This window comes from Peromyscus leucopus, unplaced genomic scaffold, assembly GCF_004664715.2.
Source record: "Peromyscus leucopus breed LL Stock unplaced genomic scaffold, UCI_PerLeu_2.1 scaffold_1003, whole genome shotgun sequence".
NCBI classification, from domain to species: Eukaryota; Metazoa; Chordata; class Mammalia; order Rodentia; family Cricetidae; genus Peromyscus; species Peromyscus leucopus.
In genome coordinates, this window is record NW_023504120.1 from 1 (window position 1) to 21,647 (window position 21,647).

The following is a 21,647-nucleotide window of genomic DNA, read 5'->3' on the forward strand; positions in this document are numbered from 1 at the left end:
GAAGTCAAGATTAGTGTCGTCAAATGCATAGTGTGTTTTGGGCAGTTGGGTTGGGTACATGACACATGCTGAAAGTATTCTAAAGTCCTTAGAGTCTTTGAGAATAATTAGGAAAAGGACAGAGCCAGCAAGAGGAGAGGTCGTGGAGCATGAATGAAATCAAGCGGTCTTATAGGATGTAATTCTGAAAGGTTTTTATTAAATAAGAAACACAGAGCCAAATGCAGAGTTAAAAGCCCCAGAGGTCAGAAAGTGATAGCTGAGATCTGAGAATCAGACCGCCCTCTTCCCTCCAATTGCTGCTGCCATCCTTCCCCTGAGAAAGAAAGACTACTTCCTGTGTGTCTGTCTTTTTATTGACTCTCTGTTCTGTGTTCTCATTGATTATAAACCCAACCACATGACCTCCTCGTTACTACCTGTCTATACAGACCTCCAGTTCTCTATGGTTGGTATTGAGATTAAAGGTGTGTGTCTCCAAGCTGGCTATGCCCTTAACACACAGACTCTGACTGCCATGTGATTGGATTAAGGGCGTGTGCTACCACTGGCAGACTTCAGCTATGGCTTGATATTAGCTTTGACCCCCAGGCAACTTTATTAACACACAAATAAAATCACAAATAAAATATCACATTTCCCCTTTCTATTCTAATAAAAAGAAAAAAGTTATAACTAATACAAGAAAAACTATATACAAAAAGTACAATAACTATATACAATATATACAAGCAATAAATACTAAACAATGTCTACCATTTGCATTTGAACAAACTCAAAGAAAATAATTCCATTATCTATCCTATTTTGGTAAGTCCAAAATTACCTGATTCACTTTCTATCTTAACTTATATTACTAATAGAAATATCTTATAAAAATCTTCAGATTTATACACTTACAGACCTCTTAATTGGTTTCTTTTCTAAAATTCTTAACAAGGAAACTATAACTATTTTAACTTAACTTAACTATAACTATCTAGTCTTCAACTCCCTCAGAGACTCAAGAAGCAAATATACATTACCTAAAAATAAATAAATAAATAAAAGAAGTCCACGCAAGTGGCTTCCAAAAAATGTGAATTGACGAAACAGCAGCTGCCTGGACAGTCCCGAAGTTTTTCCGCAGCATTGGAGCATCACCTTTAGCCTATAGGCTTAGCGTATCTGACAGACTCATTTGTGAACTAGGATGTACACAAGGTCAACAGTAAGACCTCACATTTGTGAGAACAGTCCATGTACCAGAAACACCTGAATTTCACTAGTGTCCTGTCATGATTCAGAATTTTAAATTCTGGAAATTGTTGATGGTTTGGAATTCAGCTGTTCATTCTTCTTGTTGTGTGTGTGTCTTCATCTCGTATCCTGTTTTTCTCTGCATCCTTTCTTCTCAGCTTGTGGGTGGCTTCAACTCCTTTATTAAATGCCAGTCTACCATTGGGAGGTTAGACTTGTCAGCTTAGTTACTCTTCAAGAATAATGTTTCAGCTGCTTCCACTGCACATCAGAAGCATCGTGCACTGCCTGTTCAGCTGCCTTCGAAGAAAGGGGCACTGTACTTTTCCGGATTGCAAAGGCCACTTCAGGGATGTGCCATATTTCCTGGTCTCTGAAGACCTTATTTAAAGCCACAGCCACACTTGTCTTGGCAAGAATTGGTAGTCTTTGTTTCATGTCTGTCCATTTTGTCCTGTTTGTCAGCAGTTGATTCGAGGATACTTTGTTGTCCAGTGGCTAACTTTTGCACAATGAATTTAACTCCATAGCAGTTTCTTCAATGCCCATATTTTCTCTGAAGTAGATTGGTACTGAAAGGAGCCGACATGTCTCATAGTCATAAAAAAAGGAAAAATTTCTAAGTTATTAAAACATTTCAAATGCCATATTCTGTAGATCTCTGAAAGGGTTTGAAGATGACCTATCTAAAATATATATCTCGATCTTGAAATATACCTAATATGACTACAAGTTCAATTGTAAATGTCTAACTACTAATTTTCATTTCTTTATATCCTAATAGTTGGTAATAATAACATTTAAGGATCAGCAATTGCATTACATTGTTAATGGACAGTATAAGTACAAATCTTTAACAAGATTAGAATATACTTATAGCACTTTCTAACAATAATAATCTCAATGTATATAATTTATATACAATATACAAAAATCCAATCCAATGCAAAGTATTTAAAACTAGTAGTTGTCTTTTAAAAGTAGATTCAACAATCTATCTTTTTATCTATTTTCATATCTATATCTTTTCTTTATTTTTCCGAGTAGATTCAATAATCTACCCTCTATTCTATTATTCTATGTATCTCTTTTTTTTTTTAAAACAAAACCACTCTTTCATCATACTGAGAGTCAGTAACTATGTTGAGAGGTTCCGAAAAAATCTATTAATACCAACAGAATAGCATACAATTCTGATTTTTGACTGAATTATAAGGACTTTGAACCACTTTACTTAAATTTCTGATTTGTAACCTGCCTTTCCTTGTTGTTTGCATCTGTATAATTGAACGAACTCCAGATATGGGTGTTTCCTGTACAATTCGAGGCAAAATCCAATCAGCTGTTTATAAGTTTAATTCTATTCCTTTTGGGATATTTGCTGTTAATCTGTCCAAAAAAAAATTGCTGCAACCTCTTTGCCAAGTTCACTTTTTTGCCCATATATTTTTCAATGTCCTCCTTAGTTAAAGGTATGACCATTTCTGCTGGGTCTATTCCTGTTAATTGACAAGTCTCAATTTCCTTAAAAATTTTTTTTCAGAGTTAAAAGCCCAAGAGATTAGAGTACTAGTGAAGAGCCAAGACTACCTTTAGCTTACTACTCTGCTGTTGCTTCCCCTGAGAGAGTGTTTCTTCCTGTCTGAATGGTCTTTTATTGCCTTTCTGTTCTGCCTTCTCATTGGCTTCTAAAACAACACACACATGACTTCTTGTCACTGCTGTCTATACAGACTCCAGGTCTATGGTTGGTACTGGGATTAAATGTTGGTGTCACCACACTTGGCTGTGTCCTTGACACACAGAGACTCCTGCATGTGATTGGATTAAGGGAGTGGGCTACCCCCACCTGACTTCTGTTCCTGGCTTGCTAATGACCTGATCTCCAGGCAAATTTTTACTTATTAACATACAAATAAAGTCACACTCCATCACAATTAAAAAATATCACACAACAGATGGTTGTGAGCTGCCACATGGTGCTGGGACTCAAACTTGGGTCTTCTGGAAGAGCAGCCAGTGCCCTTAATCACTGAGCCATCTCTCCAGCCCCTTGAGTGCACTTCTTAATGGCAGTTACAAAGAAGGTTAAGAATGCCACCTAAGCTTCCTTTCCTCAAGCATGTGAATGGTGCATCCTTTCTCCTAGAAGGCTCACATCCTGCTTCCTACTCCTTCCATATTTCTTATGATTTTCTTATTATTTTATTATTCTATATTTCTCATTTGCACTGTGGCAGTCCTAGAAAAAAAGATTTTTTAAATTAATTCATAAGTTAATTTTATGCAATTGTGTGTTTGTCTGCATCTATGTCTATATACTGCATGGTTGTGGGAGTCAATGGAGACCAGAAGAGTGTTTGGATCCCCAGGACTGGAGTTACAGATGGTTGTAAGCTGCCATCTAGTGCTAGGAACTAAACACAGGTCATCTGCCAGAGGAACAGTGCTCTAAACTACTGAGCCATCTCCAGCACTCCCCACCCCCAAAAAATTTAAAATGAAGATTCCAGGGGCTCACTGGTCAAGACAGTCTATCTAAATCAATGGGTTCCAGCGTCAGTGAGAGTCACTGTCTCAAAAACATGAGGTGGAGAGAGCAATTGAAAAAGACACCTGCCACTGACCTCCAATGCAACGTGTACACACCTGCACACACCTGCATGCACCGCACGTGCAGCAGCACACAACAAATAAAAATAAAAGAAGTTGGAGCATGAGTCTTCCCTCCTCGTGTATGTAGCAGGTTCAGCTTCGCAACAGCTTGTTGTATGTCATTCATCATAGGACTCTACACAGTCCAACATGGCAGTTCGTAAGAGTGGCTCTGAGACCCTGTGTAGGCAGAGTGCTGAGGATGTGGCACAGCATCCTGAGACTTGGAGCCATTTTGTGAAGGAGAACTGTTTCCCTTAGGTTGAAGACATTCTGCTCCTGTCCTGTCTGTTTACAGACTAACCAAGATTTCTGACATCCAGCTGGGGTTAAGAAGAAGAATAATTTGGCCCAAGAGTCGTTATTTGCAACAAATTTGTAAATGGATACATCTTTATCCTAGTGTGACCAGATCTGGTTTTCAACCCACTGTCCTGGTTTTATTTCTGTGGCTGTGATAAAATAACCTGGCATAAAGCAACTTGGGGGAGAAAGGGCTTATGAAGCCTTACAACTCCACGTTACAGTCTGTTACTGTGGGGCAGTCACAGTGGTGGGGGCTTGAGAGAGCTGGCTACATCACATCCAGTCAAGAGCACAGAGAAATAAATGTATGCATGCTCACTTGCTTGCTTGTTCTCAGCTCAATTTCTCCATATCACACAGCTTGGTGCAGGAGGGGTGGCTGCTAGGTACTACCCACTGTGGGCTGGGTAATCCCTTATCAATAAACTTAAGACAACCCCTCCCCCTCACAGACTTGTCTACAGGCCAATCTAATGTGCCTCATTGAGGCTCTTTTCCCAGGTGATTCTTGGTTGGATGTAGATGTAACCATCTTATTAAATAAGAAACACAGAGCCAATTGCAGAGTTAAAAGCCCAAGAAGTCATAGCAATAGCTAAGAGCTAAAAAACTCTTTCTTACCTGCTGCGCTGCTGTCCTTCCTCTCAGTCTGTCTGTTCTTTATTGACTTTTGTTCTGCTTCTCATTGGTTGTAAACCCAACCACATGACCTCCTTGTCACTGCCTGTCTGTACAGACCTCCAGGTCTTCTATGGTTGGTATTGAGATTAAAGGCATGTGTCTCCAATGCTGGCTGTATCCTTGAACACACAGAGATCCACTTAGCTCTGTGTCCCAAGAGCTGGAATTAATGGCGTGCACCACCACTGCCCAGCTTCTGCTATGGCTTGCTATTAGCTCTGACCCCCAGGCAACTTTATTTATTAACATACAAATAAAAACCATCATTTCAGTACAAATAAAATATCACCATATTTCCCTTTTCTATTTTAATAAAAAGGAAAAAAAGTATAACCAATATAAGAAAACTATATACAAAGTACAGTAACTATATACCATATATACAAGTAATAAATACCTAAAAAATATCTAGTCCATTTGTATTTGACAAAATCAGAGAAAATAATTCCAATATCTATCCTATTTTGGTAAGTCCAAAATGTACCTGATTCACTTTCTATCCTAACTAATCTTCAACTATAACTAACTAATCTTCAACTCTAACTAATTTTCAAACTCCCTTAGAGACCAAGAAGAAATAATATTACCTAATAAAAAATAAAAACAGGAAGTGCATGCAAGCAGCTTCCAAAAAAAAAAAAAAAGTGAGTTGACAGAAAACAGCCAACTGCCTGGACAGTCACCCGAGGTTTCTCCACAGTGTTGGGGCATCATCTTCAGCCTATAGGCTTAGCATATCTGACAGACTCATTTGTGAACTAGGATGTACACAAGGTCAACAGTTTGACCTCACATTTGGTGAGAGCAGTCCATGTACCAGAAACAATAAGCCATGTAAAGATGGATATTACACAGACAATCTGGATTTGGAATTTTTAACTGAAGAGAGATATTTAATTGTAAAAGCTGTGGAGTTAAACCAATATGTATATTTTAAATGTACCTTAACTTCAAAATTTGGATGTAAGGATATATTGCTTTGGAAAGGAGGCTCTGCTTTTATTTCCACAGAAAGCCAGAGGCTATGGATTTGTTCAGATTAAGATACATCAGGTTTGACCAGCCAAGACCCCCTGAAAGGTCTCCGATGACACCAAGGCCCAGATGATCCAACATCCAGAACCTTTTCAAGGCAACTGGCTCAGACAATACACCCTCATGGACTACTCCATAATCCTAAAATTTTCTGTGTCCCCATAAGATACAGTGCTCCTCTCCAGCAGGAAGTAGTAAGAGAAGCTATGCCCCAATTCTCAAATATACCAAGTTGGCTTTAGAGATGGAATTGGCTCACTCCTTTCTCTGAACCCAAGCATATCGCTAAAATAAAAGGTTAAGAGATTCTTTTGTCCCATATCAGAAGAGCCTTCTGGTGTGAGACAGAGAAAAACCAATACTTTTATTTAAAACAGATTGATTATAAATGCAATATCTTTCTAAAGAAGAAAAGGGGATATGATATAGATATATAGGATATAGAGAGGATAGGATAAAAGGGTAGATTAATAAACCTACTTTTAAAGAACAACAACTGGTTTAAATGTTTTAGATTGGTATGGATTTTAGTTTATTGACACAAATTTAAAGTTAATTTTGTTATACTGTGTGTGTATATTTTCTACTCTTGTTTAAGGTATTATGTTTGTACAGCTCATTTAAAATTGTAATGGATAATTAAGAAATAGATTAATAATTAGTCATCTATAATAATCATACTTGTAGCCATGTTAGTTAAGTCTTCTAGGTATACATAGATATATTTCAGATAGATAGGTAATCTTCAAATACTTCAAAGACCTACAGAATATGGCATTTAAAATGTTTTAAAAATTTAGACTTTCTGAACAGTGAGACATGTCTGCTCCTGGCAGCACCAGATTTACTTCAGAGAGGAGGATGGGCATCAAAGACACTCTATATAGAGTTTATCTCTTCTTGACAAAAATAGCCATTTGGGCAAGAACTGTTCTTGCCTGGACTGCTTGATTGACTGGACATGAAAGACCCATAAGAAGGTAACCACTGAACTTTGCTTGGCAAAATGATCCTTCAGGTTCCTGCTTCGCAGAGGAAACTGCCAGACATTCTACAAGACACTGAGAAAAGTGACTACATGGAGGAAACTTCCAGAAATTCTACAGGACACTGAGAAAATGACTGAGAGACTCTAGCCCTGTGGGCTAAAGACAGATGCCCCATCTTTACAAGAGAACTTTGGATAACTGTCCAGGCTGCAGCTGTCTCTGTCTACCCTACAAGACTCCCAACAGTTGCTTACACCGTCTCCCATTTCTCAGGTAGTAGTATATCCTTCTGAGGATCTTTGATATAGTTGGAAGACTAGAGATAGTTATATAATTTCCTTAGTTATGATAAAAGATAAGTTAGATATGAAACCTTAGACTCACAAATATAAGACAGGATATCTTCTTTAATTTTGCCAAATAGACTAGTTATTATAAATAGATTAGATATTATAACTGTAATTCTTGCTTGATAATTGTTTTGTTATCTGTAATTTTACTATGTAAAAATTAAAACCTTCCTTTTTGAAAAAAAGATAAGGGGAAGTGCTGTGGGATGTTCTGTATGTTAAATGTGTTGCTCTGATTGGTTAATAAATAAAACACTGATTGGCCAGTAGCCAGTCAGGAGGAAGTATAGGTAGGACAAGGAGGAAAAGATATGTGGGGAAGAGGAAGGCTGAGGAGAGAGACTGGCATCCACCACCATGACAAGCAGGATGTGAAGATGACGGCAAGCCACAAGCCACGTGGCAAGGTATAGATTTATAGAAATGGGTTAATTTAAGATAAAAGAACTAAATAACAAGAAGCCTGCTGTGGCCATACAGTTTGTAAATAATATGAGTGTCTGTGTGTTTATTTTATAAGTGGGCTGTTGGACTGCCAGGGCTTGGCGGGACCCAGAGAGGAAACTCCAGCTACAGTTGGATCAATTTGACAATGAAAGCCAACCATCATTGCCACTTTCATCTATATTGCTCATTTGGAACCAATGTTCAGTGTTAGAAACAAGTCTGTAAGAGTAGGTGGGATTGCTAAAGCTCTGAACAACCAGATCAGACTCTCATTTCCTGCTACCCTTTGTATAGTCATGAGATGCAAATATGCACAATTGTAAGAAAGCTTACAGGAGCATTTATTCTTGTTTGTTTGTTTGTTTCTTTTCTTTTTTCTTTTTTCTTTTTTTTCTTTTTTTTTTTTTTTTTGAAACAGGGTTTCTCTGTGTAGCTTTGCGCCTTTCCTGGAACTCGCTTTGTAGACCAGGCTGGCCTTGAACTCACAGAGATCCGCCTGCCTCTGCCTCCCAAGTGCTGGGATTAAAGGCGTGCACCACCAGGAGCATTTATTAAACACAGCTATCCAAAAGATTGATAGCCTGAGAGAAAATTACTTCTAAAGAAAACATTGGGATGATAAAGTTTCCAATTAGTATGCAGTTTCTGTCAATCCCTCCCTGCGTTGTGCTCCTAAATTGTAAATACACTCTATTATGAAAACCCTTCTTAAAGCAATTCTGAAACACAAGCAGGTGGAGACGCCTCTGGTGACACGTGCATGCATTAAAATGGGGAGTGGAGTGGTGGCCAGGCATTCAAGCACCAGGATGGGATTCTTCTCTTCAACTTTTCTTATATAGTGTCCATAACAGTAGTTCTGAAGTAGAGAGACTCAGGAGACCCCTAATGGTGTATGATCTTACATTCATAAAAAGTTACGTTGTCTGGAGAGTTGGAGCAATTGCTTAGTGGCTAAGAACGCTTGCTGCTCTTGGCATGAACCCAAGTTCCCAGGACCCATATCAGGTGGCTCATAACTACCTGTATCTCCAGCTCCTAGGGATCTGACACTATCTTCTGGCACTCTGTGGGCAAAAGGCATTGCCATATGGTACACTTCACACACACGACACACAACACACACACACACAACACACACTACACACACACGCAGGCAAACACTTATACACACAAAAAATAAAAATATAATCTTTTTTCAAATAGAGATACCTGTATATCTACATCTATTATTGTTCTAATTCACAGTGGCCAAGTATGGGATCTAGCTGAGGTACTCATCAACAGACACAGGCAGAACTTGGAAGCGGCCCACCGGGCTGGCTAGCCAGCAGTTCACCACACCATGTTCCTGCCTGCTGGCTTGCTCTCAAACTTGCATCTGGAAGGCATCGACCTGCTGCTGGAGCGCGAGCGCCGATTCCGATTTCGGTCATGATAGTGACGCTCCCTGGACACACCATCATTCGTGGTGCCCGAGCATCTCCAGGACTCCTACACAGCCTGGACAGCCTGGCTTTCTTGCCCAGGAGGCGGCTCTCCTGGAAATGCCCAGGACCACCAGGTCATCCTCCAGTGTGGGAATTCCTCCAGCACATGTGTAGCAGACACCCAAGGCTGGGGAAACCCCTCTGACCCAGATGAAGACAATCAAGGAGGCTTAGGCAGGGGAAAATCACTGAGTTCAAGGCCAGCCTGAATCTACAGAGTGAGTTCCAGGACAGCCAGGACTACACAGTTAAGAAACCCTGTCTAAAAAACAAACAACAAACAAACAGACAAAAACAATCCCACAAAAACTAATAACTAACAATACGTATGATAAAGTTGTTGATTTTATAATGCTCATGTTTTTTTCTCCCACTAAGTACCACTTGTGGCCGTAGGTGAGGAAACGGATAGGGCAGCCAGCAAAGGCTGGTCTTGGATCCTCTACACCAAGAAGCTACTGTAAGGCGGGGATGAACAAAGACACCCCACACACGTGCTGCATGCGGCATGGACAGAATCAGTCCCAGACCCTGGGCCAGTAGAAGAAATCCTGTTCCGCTGGGAGAGTGTTACCTTCAACCGCCACCAGATGGCGGAGGGCACCCGCGGCTGAAGCAGAGAGGTCCAGGCAGCGAGCTTGGGCAAGTCAGCCACAACCCGGAGACCCGGCTTTGGTAAACGCACGTTTTTGGGTGTTTGAAGGGGTAGAGGTGAGGATGATGCCTAAAATAAGCAGCGAGATCAGAGCTCCATCTTGACGCGGGGCACTCTGGGGGCCAAACTCTTCCCTTGGAGAGCTGCATGTGAGCAACCCATGTGTAGGATAACTAGGACAGAAGGGTTGTGTGTGGGCTCCAGGAGGTGGCTCACCCCTGTCTTCCCAGCACCCGGGAAGTGAGGCAGGAGATTACCCTGAGTTTGAGGCCAGCCGATGTTCTAGGTGTGAGACCTGTCTCAAAAACTGAGAGACAGAGGGGAAGCAGGAAGATCAGGAATTCAAAGTTATCCTGAGCTACGCAGCTGCCTTAGAGTGCAAACTGGGCTGGCTTGAGGCCCTGGTCTCAAACACACACACACACACACACACACACACACACACACACACACACACACACACACAGTAAAAATAAAATAGAATAAAATAAACAAGAAAGAAAAACAAACAAACAGCGAATGGAAGGAAAGGGAGAAAAGCAAAGTGAAGAGAAGGTGCCTGCCATTTCACCCTTGGCCGACCATAATCGCCCCAGTTTGATTGCTGGGGGAACGAAGCCACCTTGGTTCGCTCAGGCCGGGGCACGGTGCAAACCCGCTTCTCTGCGCTGGCGGAAAGGATTCGGCTACCCGCGCCGACCGCAGCAGGTGGAGCAGCTTGGTTTGAAAATCCAAACTTGAGGCCTGGGGGTCGGGGTGGGCATGAGAGTTACGGAGGGGTTCCTTAGCATGCAACAAACACAGGTTGGTTTTTACTGCTTTTCTTGCTTCTTTCTTCTTCTTCTTCTTCTTCTTCTTCTTCTTCCTTCTTCTTCTTTCTTGCTTCTTCTTCCTTCCTCCTCCTCCTCCTCCTCCTATCCTCCTGCCTCACTCCTCCTCCTCGCACGGCCCCTCTTCTCATCCTCTTCCTCTTTAAACTGCGATTTTAAAAGTCTCCTGGTTGTTCAAAAATCTCTACCGAGTGAAAGCGGAATTTTTGAAAATCCGGACGCACGGCGTGGAGGACAGTAAGGTTAGCGCGTCCCGAGAAGCAGAAGGGAGCAATATCCAAACGCGTAAATCCAGGACTTACCGTCCCTACCGGCCACAGAAACATGGGTAGAATCGGGGATGTTTTCATGTCGCCAGCATTTCATGACACCCTCAGGGTCTCGGTCTCTCTCTCTCTCTCTCTCTCTCTCTCTCTCTCTTCTCTCTCGCATTCTCTTCTTCTCTCATCTCTTCTCTCCACCCCCACTCCGATTTGAGAAAGCCCGAGTGCCTGCCTTCTTTATTCGGGCTTTAAGTTTAATTAGAGAAAGGAGGGAAACTGGGTGGGACTAACAGAAAATTCGGAGCCTTAGCATCCCTTGAGGGTTTGGGGCATAAACTACTGCAGTGATCCGGCTCCAACCGCAGCCCCAACGCAGGTCAAGATGAAGGCCAACTAACCAGCAGCTTTCCCCTCGGTCCCTAAAATTTCTTTTCGGATTCTTGCTGCGTTTCCCGGTTTTTCTTCCAGGCATCGGAGGCTCCCTACCACGCTCAGGGCAGCTACCCTCAACTCCAGCAATTCTTGGCTTTTGCACCACAGTAGAGAAAAACTACACCAGCCGAGAAGGAACCCTCACAGGGACAGGAGGAAAAGGGGGAGGGCCTGCTCCGAATTTTCTCCAAAGCGAAAAATTAATTAATACAGAGATTGTCGGCTTGCTTTTTATACCTTATCCTTTTTATCTCGAAAACCAAACTGTTCGGCGATGAAGACATATTTCCAATCACGAATCGTTTTTTGGTTTTGTGCCGATTTTTTTCCTCTTTCATTATAGTTTGTTTAATTAAGTGGTTTTGTTTGTGGCAACAGCTGAGAACAAGCGTTTTTTAAACGAGCCAGCAGACCCCCTAACCGGTGTCTCCGCCTTGCGCGGGTAGCGGCCTGCGCCGGCGCAAAGGTGCGCAGGGCCTGGGTGGTGAGTGTAAACAAGCCGACCGGGCTCCCAGCCCTTGATCTTTATTTAAATGGAGTCTTGTTTATCGGTGTCATCCTAGGAGGATTAATTAGATACATCTCTTCACAATTTGGTGTCTGACACTCCATCTTAGGAATGCCTTATCACAAGGTGTTAATTGGGGCCACTCAGCCATTTACGTTTCTATTAAACACTGTGAGGGACTTTTCACAAGTACTAGATTCTTTTTACTGTACGGTGCAAAAATATACGAGACTTGAAATAGACTAGGGCCAGAGTCCTCTTTATCCCGGCGTGTGATTAGCATTTTCGGGTTTTTCTAGAGGACAGAAACGGCAGAGCATCGTTTGATACTCCGGATACCGAACCGTTGGACGAGGATGAAGTTGGTTCTGAGTAGGTTGGGCAACTATGCGTCTCTCTCCCAAATCTGCTGCCCACGCAGATACATACTAAAAAACAGATCTCCAGAAAGTACACACACACACACACACACACACACACACCCTGGCACTCCGGTAACAGTCGGGGCGGGTTTGCCAAAGAGTTTTGAGTAGGCACTCTTTGAAATGCGGAGCTAGTCGGTCCCCAAGTTCATGGCAGTGCAGGAAGGCTTACAGTCCCAGAAGTTTGGAGGACCTGAGACTACCCACAGTTCAGGTACATCTTCTGGCCGCCTTAATTGGGCGCAGAAGGGGAGGAGGGTCCGGCTGATTGCTTGCCTCCCCACAGCTAATCCTCTTAGCAGCTGCATTTCCGCGCACTGCAGTTTAGAATGACCCGCCCAGCCAGACCTTTACCCTAGGGTGAGAAGGGCTCCAAGGGCTTGCAAGCTGGGCTTTAAGCCGTCTGCAGATAGCACTGCGGGACGTCTGGCAGAGGGCGGGGAGGGCCCTCTCCCCCTAACTGCCTGGTCTTCCGCACACCTAGGGTTCAGCGAGGGCTTGGGGGGCCTTCGTCATCCGGGGTTACTAACTAAAGTGGAGCTAAGAGCGAGATGCACCGCTGTCCAGATGCTGTTTGCAGGCCCGCAGTGCACGAATGGAATACTCTTTTTGTGACTGCCGCCCCCAGTGCTAGCATGCGCACAATCTCGGAGTCTCGGATGAAATTTAGCTGATGGTAAGGCATCAAGGACAGCAGCTGCACAGACCGCGGAAAACCGCAGATGGGTGCCAGTCTTAGGGTGCGCGAACATCAATGCCCTGCGGTGCCTAAGGGACCCGGAACTCGTAGGCTCTAGAATGGCCGCGGGGGTTCCCAGGGAGCCTAGGTGGGTCTAGGAAATGGTCGCCTAAAGTAAACCCATGGAAAAAAAAAAACAAAAAACTAAATGACTAAGGGTCAGGAGCGGAGGGTGGGAAGCAAGGATTAAGCCTGCCGAGGGCAAGCACTCCCTCCCCACCCACCCCCCAGCCAACACCCATTGTCCACATTTCCTAGTGGGGCGAGGAAGTAGATCCCATTCATCTCTGGAGTGGGGGGAGATAAACAGAAGCATCCCCTGCCCACCCCTCATGACCACAGTAGCTAGTTAAAAGATTCTAGAGCCTTCTATCAAGGACAAGGTGTCTGAGTATGTGTGGTGTGTTTGTGTGTGTGTGTTGTGTATGAGAGAGAGAGAGAGTGAGAGAGAGAGAGAGAGAGAGAGAGAGAGAGAGAGAGAGAGAGAGAGAGAGAGAGAGACTGACCATTCACTATGAGAAGGGGCAGAAGGAAACAAAATTAGATAAATAAAATCCATAGCACAGAAGACAGAACTGTACCCGTTCCCTTATTGAACCACATTTATTAAAAATGACTTACAACTGTACATAAAAATTCAGAATCTCTAAAAAGTCTATAGGAACTGTGGCATCAGACTGTAATTTCTTCACATTTACTGAAGGGGGATGTGGGGATGACCAAGGAAAGAGGAATTAAACAGTTTTTTTTTTTTCCTTAAGCGTGGTTGAAGTGAGTACAGAGGCAGCTGAGTACTTAACTAAGTGGACAGAATACCCAAGATACCGAGGCTCCTCTCAACCCTGCAGTTGTGTTTCTGCAAATTCTTTACAAAGCCAAAGCACCAATTTTACATATTTTGTCTCTGATACCTAGGCAGCTGAATTTGTACATTATATTCCAGATTACTCTACGGTGTCTAAACACACAACTGTACACTTAAATTCTCCCTTCCTCTCTGATCCCTCTGGTTTCTACAAGTCATCCAGCAACACAGGGCCATTCCCTGTGACAAATGGTTTATTCCAAAATCCTGCAAGGAATTACAGGCAGCTAAGACTAGCTGGCCATTTTCCCAGTAGGTTTTTTTCCCCCTTGACGCTCAGGCCCAGCCTCTTTTGCCGCTGCCAGAAGACAGCAGTGAGAGCCCACAGTTGAAACTCAAGGCCCAGCCCTTCTCTTCCTGAAGCAAAAATACCTTAACACTCTGGGCTGCTGTTTGCTTAAAGATTTACAAATAGAAATGAGAACCAAAAGATTTTGCTTGCTTTTGACTTTTTAAACTCACTTGATAGCACCTGGCACTCAATCTTCATGGCCTGCTTTTTCTGAATGTTTCTCGTTTCCCATAAATAAGCCAGCACTTTGAACAGCCTATGAATTTTTAAACACTTTCGAGTCCTCCGTTAACTTTATTTTACAAAGGGGGGGAAATGCTAGGTTTGCTTCAGTTGGTTACCTGCAGCAATGGCAAAGCTTTGGCACCTTCTCTCAGAGAATTGCACAAAACAGGATACATCAAAGGTGGAAGGTAAAAGTCTTTTTGGTAACCTAGGCAAAGAAAACAAAAAACACCACCAGGTCCACCCGGAAAACATTAGGGGTTAAAGTAACTCCTTAGGAGTTGTGTAAAAAGCGTAATACGCCCCCATGCCTTTTGAGGTGTCTTTACTGTACTCTTCGGCGTTCATGTCCTCACACTTTATGGGGGGTGAGTTTCCATTGCTGGAGGTGCTGGGAGACAGGCGCTTCCTCTTGCAAGCACTGCCGTACACCCCTGAATCGCTGGAGTCTAGAGACTTGATGGAAGGGAGGGGGGTTTCTATCCAGGAGGAACCGATTTCTTCTTTGACTTTTTCCTTGGCAAGCTGATCTTCTGGGAACACAGGAGGGCTCATTCTGGATGTCCATGGTAGGCCAGGTGCCATCTTCCTCTGATAAGCGCCTCGACCGCCCCACCCTGCCATTGCAGGGAAGGTTGGATCAGGGTAATACCCCAGGGCATGGGATGTCTGCAGGGGCAAGGACTTAATGCCATATGGGAGCAAGGTACTGGAAGTGTATTCAGATTCATAGGACCCGATGTCTAGCTTGTTGGCCACAGGCTGCTGGACAGGCGTGACAAGCCACCGCTGAGGAGGGTTGGTCACCTCTTCGCTCTGTTGGGGTGAAAGGAGGCCGTTGGTCTGTGGCACGGTTCTCTCACCATTATAATATCGGGCTTGAGGTAAAGTGTTGACAAAGGCTCCGGGAAGAAGTTTTGGACGCCGTACCGACCTCCAGGGACAATCTGATGGGATCTAGGAGAATCCGTAGGAGATGGAGTTAACCTGTCATTTTCTGAAGCGGTGTACATGCTACAATATAAAGAGAGACACTTAAAAAACAACAACAACCCTCACGTTACCCCCAAACAAACTGCCTCCCAGAAACCAGAGCCTTCTTCTGTCACTGAGCTGAGCTGAGCCGGCGGCATAAGAACAGAGTGGAGTTCCCACTTCCTAAGAGACAGTTCCTCCCAGGGGTCAGGGGTTTACTATGGGAAGTCAGGATCTGTGGCTATAGATCATCCGGTAGAGGGATAGCCTTGCCAGCACGAAGCCCTGGGTTCTGTCACCAGTTCTACATTAACCAGGAATAGTGGCACAGGCCTGTAATCCCAGCACCGGAGGTCGAGGCAGGAAGTCAGAAGTAAAGGCCATCGGAGCTAGACAGCCAGTCAAGTTTGAGGCCAGCCTGAGTTACAGAGCCTCTACCTCAAAATAAACAAAGACAGAAAATCTCCTAATAGCAACCCTCCTTGTCAGTGTGATGGATAGAATCCCACGGAGACAACTGTACAACTCAATTCTACTGCAAGAAGCACGGCCTTGTCATTCAGTGTTGTGAAAAACACATCCTTTCAGGGTTTTCCTCATAGAACACAAAAGAAGGGGGGAATCTGCCAGTGACGACTTTTAAAGTTGGATCAGGAGCCGGAGGGTCAAGAATCACTTTTTCAGAAGGCTGAGTGAGTCTGGCTGGAAGCACACACATCAAATAGCTTACAACAACCAACCACCTGTAACTCCAGCTCTACGGGATCTGAAACCCTGGGCCCGAGGGCATCCAATTCATGAGCACATACCCACACATAGACACAAACACACGTAATTAAAAATAAAAATAAAGCTTTAAAAAATAGTCAGATCAAATGAAAAAAAAAAGGACATAAATAATGCAGATTCTAAAAAACTCAAGTCTCTACTTAAGTTCAGGAAAGAAAAAGTAACTTTATGTTTAAGCCATGATTATTCTTTAGAATAACAAAACCTGATTAAAAAATTCTGAAGCAAGACTGCTCAATATATTGATATGCAAACACAGTTCTGGGGATTTAGCTTAATGGTAGAGTGCTGGCCTTGCATGTTACAAAGCCCTGAGTTTAGTACGCAGTGCACGAGTGTGTGTGAGTGTGAGTGTGAGTGTGTGTGTGTGTGTGTGTGTGAGCAAAAATGAACACAAAAATAGGTTAAAAAAATCCCAAATATAAAATGTCATACTAAATATGTCCTCAGGAAAATGATGACTCATTTCCTGTTCAAAGATGATGCAGGAAATTGGGCTTGAAGATGAAGCTCACTCGAAGCCTGGGTGTGGCAGCTATGCCTGTGAGCTCGGCTCTAGGGAAATGGAAGCAAGAAGATCGTAAGTTCAAGTTCATCTCAACTCCACAGCAAGTGGCAGGCAGCCTGGGATGCGAGATTGTCTTTTATAAAGAGAAGACCACGTGAGGATGAAGGAGGGCCGTACTTACGAATCATAGTTGTCCCGGAAGCCTTTGGCAAAAGGGTTATGGTCGATCTTTAGCTGAGTAATCTAGAGGGGAGAAGAAGAGTAACTGAGTGCTTTATCTTGCTAGACTTAGCGTGAGAGGCTCCTGCCAGGCAGGGGGGTGGGGGGGCACTCACGTCGGTGTTTTGGTAGGCCGTCACTGCGATGAACTGTGTCTCTGAGAAGGTGAAGGTCTGGGTCTTGGAAGGCTCGTTCAAGTCCTCCACCCCATCTTCTGTCACTTCCACAATGTGCAGTCGAGGCTGGTACTTGTGCAAAGACTGCAGGACTATCATCTGGAAATGGAACCCAAAAGAGACTTTCAAAGGTCTGAAAAGCAGAATTTAACAAATCGTGTATTTTGAAATGGAACTTCTGCTTGTTCCCTACCAAAATCATCACTAGCAGATATTCCCCCTCTTTTTGTGTTCTATGAGGAAAAACCTGAAAGGATGTGTTTTTCACAACATTGAATAGCAAGGCCCTCCCTGCTTCATGAAATAGAGTTCGGTGTTTTGTTATCATTTTTAAGATTCTTGGTATTAACACTTTTGCAACTTAACGTCATAATTCTGAACCCGGAGTGGTAGAACACACAGGCAATCCCAGCATCTGACCTGGGAAGTAGGAGGATCAGTAGTTCAAGGCTAGCCTGGGCTACATATGCAAGTGCCACTCCCCAAGATAAAAATCAAAACACTTGACAAACACTCTTTCCTTTTGGTTTCAAATCCCCCCAAATTATATTTCTATGCCTAATAGTAATAAAGTATTATAATAGTAACAAAGGAAAAAAATTAATTAATTAAAAGTGAGCAAAGTCACAACTGTAAATACTTAGGCACAATAACAAAAGTTAAGGCCTCTCCAAGGGGCCCCAGGCAGATACCCACTCTTCCTGTCTCTACCTGTGTGTTGTTGTTGTTGGCGCCTTTGTTATTGGTGAGTTTTAACTTCCCAAAGGAAATCTCCTGCCTCATCCAGTGGGAACCAGTATTCGGAGATTCTGGGTGAACATACATTTTGTTGCCTAGGAGGAAAATGAAAGGAAACATAAGCATTTACACAGACAGGACTGTTGTGTGGTGGGGTTGGGGTGGATGTCTGTTTGTTAGCTGGGCTTGGATTTGCAGCAGCAGCCTCCTCCTGGGAGAGCTGCTTCCAGAAATCACTGGATCGCAGCGGGACTCCGGGCACCCCCTCCAGGGCCAGGATGCTTCCAGCCTTTCTTAATCTAGGCGCTGCTATCTCCAAACTTAAAACAGAGATGGCTCCCGAAAGTTAATCTGAGGCCTATGAAGCGGGAGGGGATGTGCCTCATTGAATACTTACTTTCATAGGTTAACTTAGAGGTGGCCTGGGCTTTCTCAAGAGAATGCCAGGAGCTTTTCCCCCAAACTCAGAACCTCATTGGACTATTCATTTTTCAAACATAGCCGGGTAGGGTGGAAGTTTGATTACATAATGGGAAGCAAGAAAAACGACGGAGCAAATTTCTCTCCGTCCACAGAAGGAAGGCCACTCATGCTAACAGCTCCAGGCCCCACGTGGCTGGTCCGGCATGGGGCTCTGATTTCTTCCCGGCCCAGGCCTCCTCTTTCCTCACCCTGCATGTTATTGTCGGCTTTGCCGCAGGTCACCCACTTGCCCCCCTGGAAGCGCCAGTGGTTAGGGTCGGCCAGAACCACCTCTACGAACACGTTGTAGTGGGCGGTGGGATTGAGTCCGTTTATGTTGAAGCTCAAGAAAGGAAACATGCGCCTGTATAAAGAACAGAACCAGAGGAAATGATTTAATTAGGGACGTTCAGGACACGCCCTGCCAACCCTGGACCAAGGGAAGTCTGCACTAAACAAAACAACAACAAAAACAAATGGGTGACATGGCCCGAAACTACGAAAATGGTTTTGAATTGACAATTTTTGGAACAGCCTCGAAATCAGTATTTTCCCTAATTCATGTGCTTCTGAGATCTCCATTCATTCAGCCCTACTAGTTGCCTTTCTGGTCTTTCAAAAACCTACGAGTTTTCTTCCTATTATATGGAAAATTATTTTCTAAGGCGACACGAAGCATTAAGCAGGCGCGTGCCCGCTTACACACACACACACACACACACACACACACACACACACAGAGAGAGAGAGAGAAGAGAGAGAGAGAGAGAGAGAGAGAGAGAGAGAGAGAGAGAGAGAGTTTTGAGTTCCCGTCTCCCAGTACCCACTCCGCACTCCCTCCAGATCCTCCAGAAGTAGCTGTTGGCAGTTGAGGGTGTACCGGAACTTGCTTGTACCTTGCTAGCCCCCCCCCCCCAAGTCATTTGGCTTCAGAAAACGTCTACCCAACCACACTTTTCTCACAGAAGTGCCCAACAAAGATCATGGAGCTTGAAACAACCACATTTCAAATCCCTGAGCTCAGGCCTCAGCCCAGCTACAACCCTCTCCCCCACCCTCGGGTCCTATCCTGCAAGCGGTAAACTATAAGCTGCAAACCCAGGAGCCAGCGGCTCATGTAGTTCCGCCCTCAAGGGTCCATTCCCAAATTTCCATCTCTGCCTCCTCCCTGTCAAACCCGGGAGGGTGACTTAGAGGGAGATTAACTTTGGCACCGGGCCCAAGCCACAGGTGTGCATGCGGATGGAAAGGGGCGCGACTTTGGAGATGCGGTGTCCCCTTTACGGCGCGCATTTAAACTCTCCAAGCGGAGAGCAGGCACAACTCCCTCAACCCGGCACCTAGGGGGCCTCTCCACGCTGCGCTCACCTGCCCTGTTTGGTGATGATCATCTCAGTCTGGTGACGGTGGAATTTGAGCCATAGGGGCCGGTTGCACAGGTAGACGTGAGCGCGGAAGCCAGAGCCGGGTACCCCGAGGCCTCCCAATCCTCCGCAAGACCCGGCCGCAGCGGCTCCGGCGTACGGCCCGTAGAGCGGAGAGCCCTGGCCGTAGGGATAGGCTCCAGGACCGCCGGCCCCGCCGCCGCTGCCGCTGGCGCCACTTCCCGAGCCCGCTGCAGGGCCGAACTGCGCCCTCGCGGGCGGGCACACGGAGGCGGGAATCCACCGGGGGCAGCATGGAGCCGTAGGGTAGCGCGCGCCATTGGACGCGGGGTACACTGATCCGTGGCCGCTCGGCCGCCGCCTGGTACTGGAAGAGCGAGCAGGGCGCGGCGAGCTCGGAGCCTTGCGGTCCTGGCGAAGGGAGATAGTAGCGCTCGGAGCTCAGGCTGTCCATGGAGTAGCGCGCGGTGGCCGCGGCGGTGGCGGCGGAGGGCAGCTCCTCCTCAGCGCACGGGGAGCCCTTGCGGCCGTCCGGGGGCCCGGGCTTGGCCACCGCTGAGGCGCTGCCAAAGTGTCCCCGGCGTCTGCGTCACTGAGCATCGCTGCGGGGGCCCCCGCGCCGGCGCCTGCGGGTTCTGCGCTCCCCGCCTGGCACGGAAGATTGCCTGGAAACTTCTTGGACGCTTTGTCTAAGTCCAACCTCTGGGGCGAGGGAGCAGCACCGGGGAGGAGGCTGACGCTCCCGCCACCTCCCCCTCCTCCGCCTCCTCGAGCACTCTCCAGCGAGTAGAAATGCGCGCCCGGCAGGTTCACGGAGCTCACCAGGAGCTGCTCTCCTAACTGCATGCTTTTGCGAATCGCAGACGGCAGCCGGCTGCCACCTCGCCTCCCGCGGCCTGGTTATAAAGGCCGGCTGGGGGAGCCAGCGCCCTCTTCCGAGGGGAAGGTAACGTCCCCTTCCTCCCTCGCCCGGGCTACCCACCTGCGGACCTGCGGGGCGACTTCAGCGCACGCCCCGAATCCAGAGTCCTTTCCGCAAGAGGGCAAACCCGGGATTGTAGGTGGAAGATGGAAACTGAGCAAGCAGCGTTTCCCTTTCCTTCCTGGTCTAGCTTCTCAGGACCCCTACACTCACACCAGGGAAGACGACTCAGCTCTGAATCCCCATTTAGCAACCAGCTCGCGCCTCTCGGCTGGCTCTGGCGCGCTAAACCCTAGGCCTACTTGACCGCTTGGAAACTTGCTTGCTGTCGCTGGCTGCTTATATGCGTGTCGCCAGGGAGGGGCTTCGCAGCCCCACGGCAAGGGGACTTTGCTATTGGCTGACAGAGGTGACACTAATTCAATTAAGCATTTATTAATTGGATTGAGTTGCCTGCAAGTTTCTTTTCCTCTCAGCCTGTTTGTTTTGCTGTTATTGTTGGTTTGGTGCTCTTTAAGTTTCTTTGGGGAACCTATATCCCACCGAGAGAATAAAATCCTGGTGTCTATATGGCGCTGGAGTTGAGGAGAAACGGGTTTGAAGTCTGCCAACCTGGTCTACCTTAAGCATAGGAATCATTCCTGCGCTCGGGGCTAGTTTGGCAGAGGCAGGTCCTGGAGCCGCATCAGAGGTCTCTGAACGCTCCCTGCTCGCAGGAAGGTGCAGGTCCCCGAGGGTGCAAATCTGGGGCGGGTTGGAGAGCGACCCAAAGTGTTTGCGTCAGACACTGTAACATCAAAGCACACCTTCCCTCTGACTTCCTGGCCTTCCACTCACAGGAGCCACTTTGTTCTGTCCCATCCTTTTACCTAAAGGGTTGGTGGAGAGAAGCCTCGCGCTCGATGTTGAGATCTTCAAACATCTCCAGGGATGGAGAAAGATTTCCGTGTCTGAAACAGAAACCCGAGTGCGGTAGGCTACTGAAGACCCATCAAGAGCCAGACCGAGCGAGCCAAGCGCTTACCTCACATCCACGCTAACAAACCGGCT

At 45.6% G+C, this 21,647-nt stretch overlaps 1 protein-coding gene across 1 annotated transcript; it reads right to left on the reverse strand.

The window, feature by feature from the left end:
- Positions 1 to 14,684: 14,684 nt before the first annotated feature.
- LOC114683739 (eomesodermin homolog) lies at positions 14,685 to 20,894 on the reverse strand. The gene is given in 9 exon segments (XM_028858060.2): positions 14,685 to 15,322; positions 15,325 to 15,380; positions 16,877 to 16,938; positions 17,031 to 17,189; positions 17,802 to 17,923; positions 18,500 to 18,654; positions 19,659 to 20,027; positions 20,029 to 20,248; positions 20,251 to 20,894. Coding segments are annotated over 9 exon segments (2,052 nt in total). The 5' UTR covers positions 20,522 to 20,894.
- Positions 20,895 to 21,647: the final 753 nt, after the last annotated feature.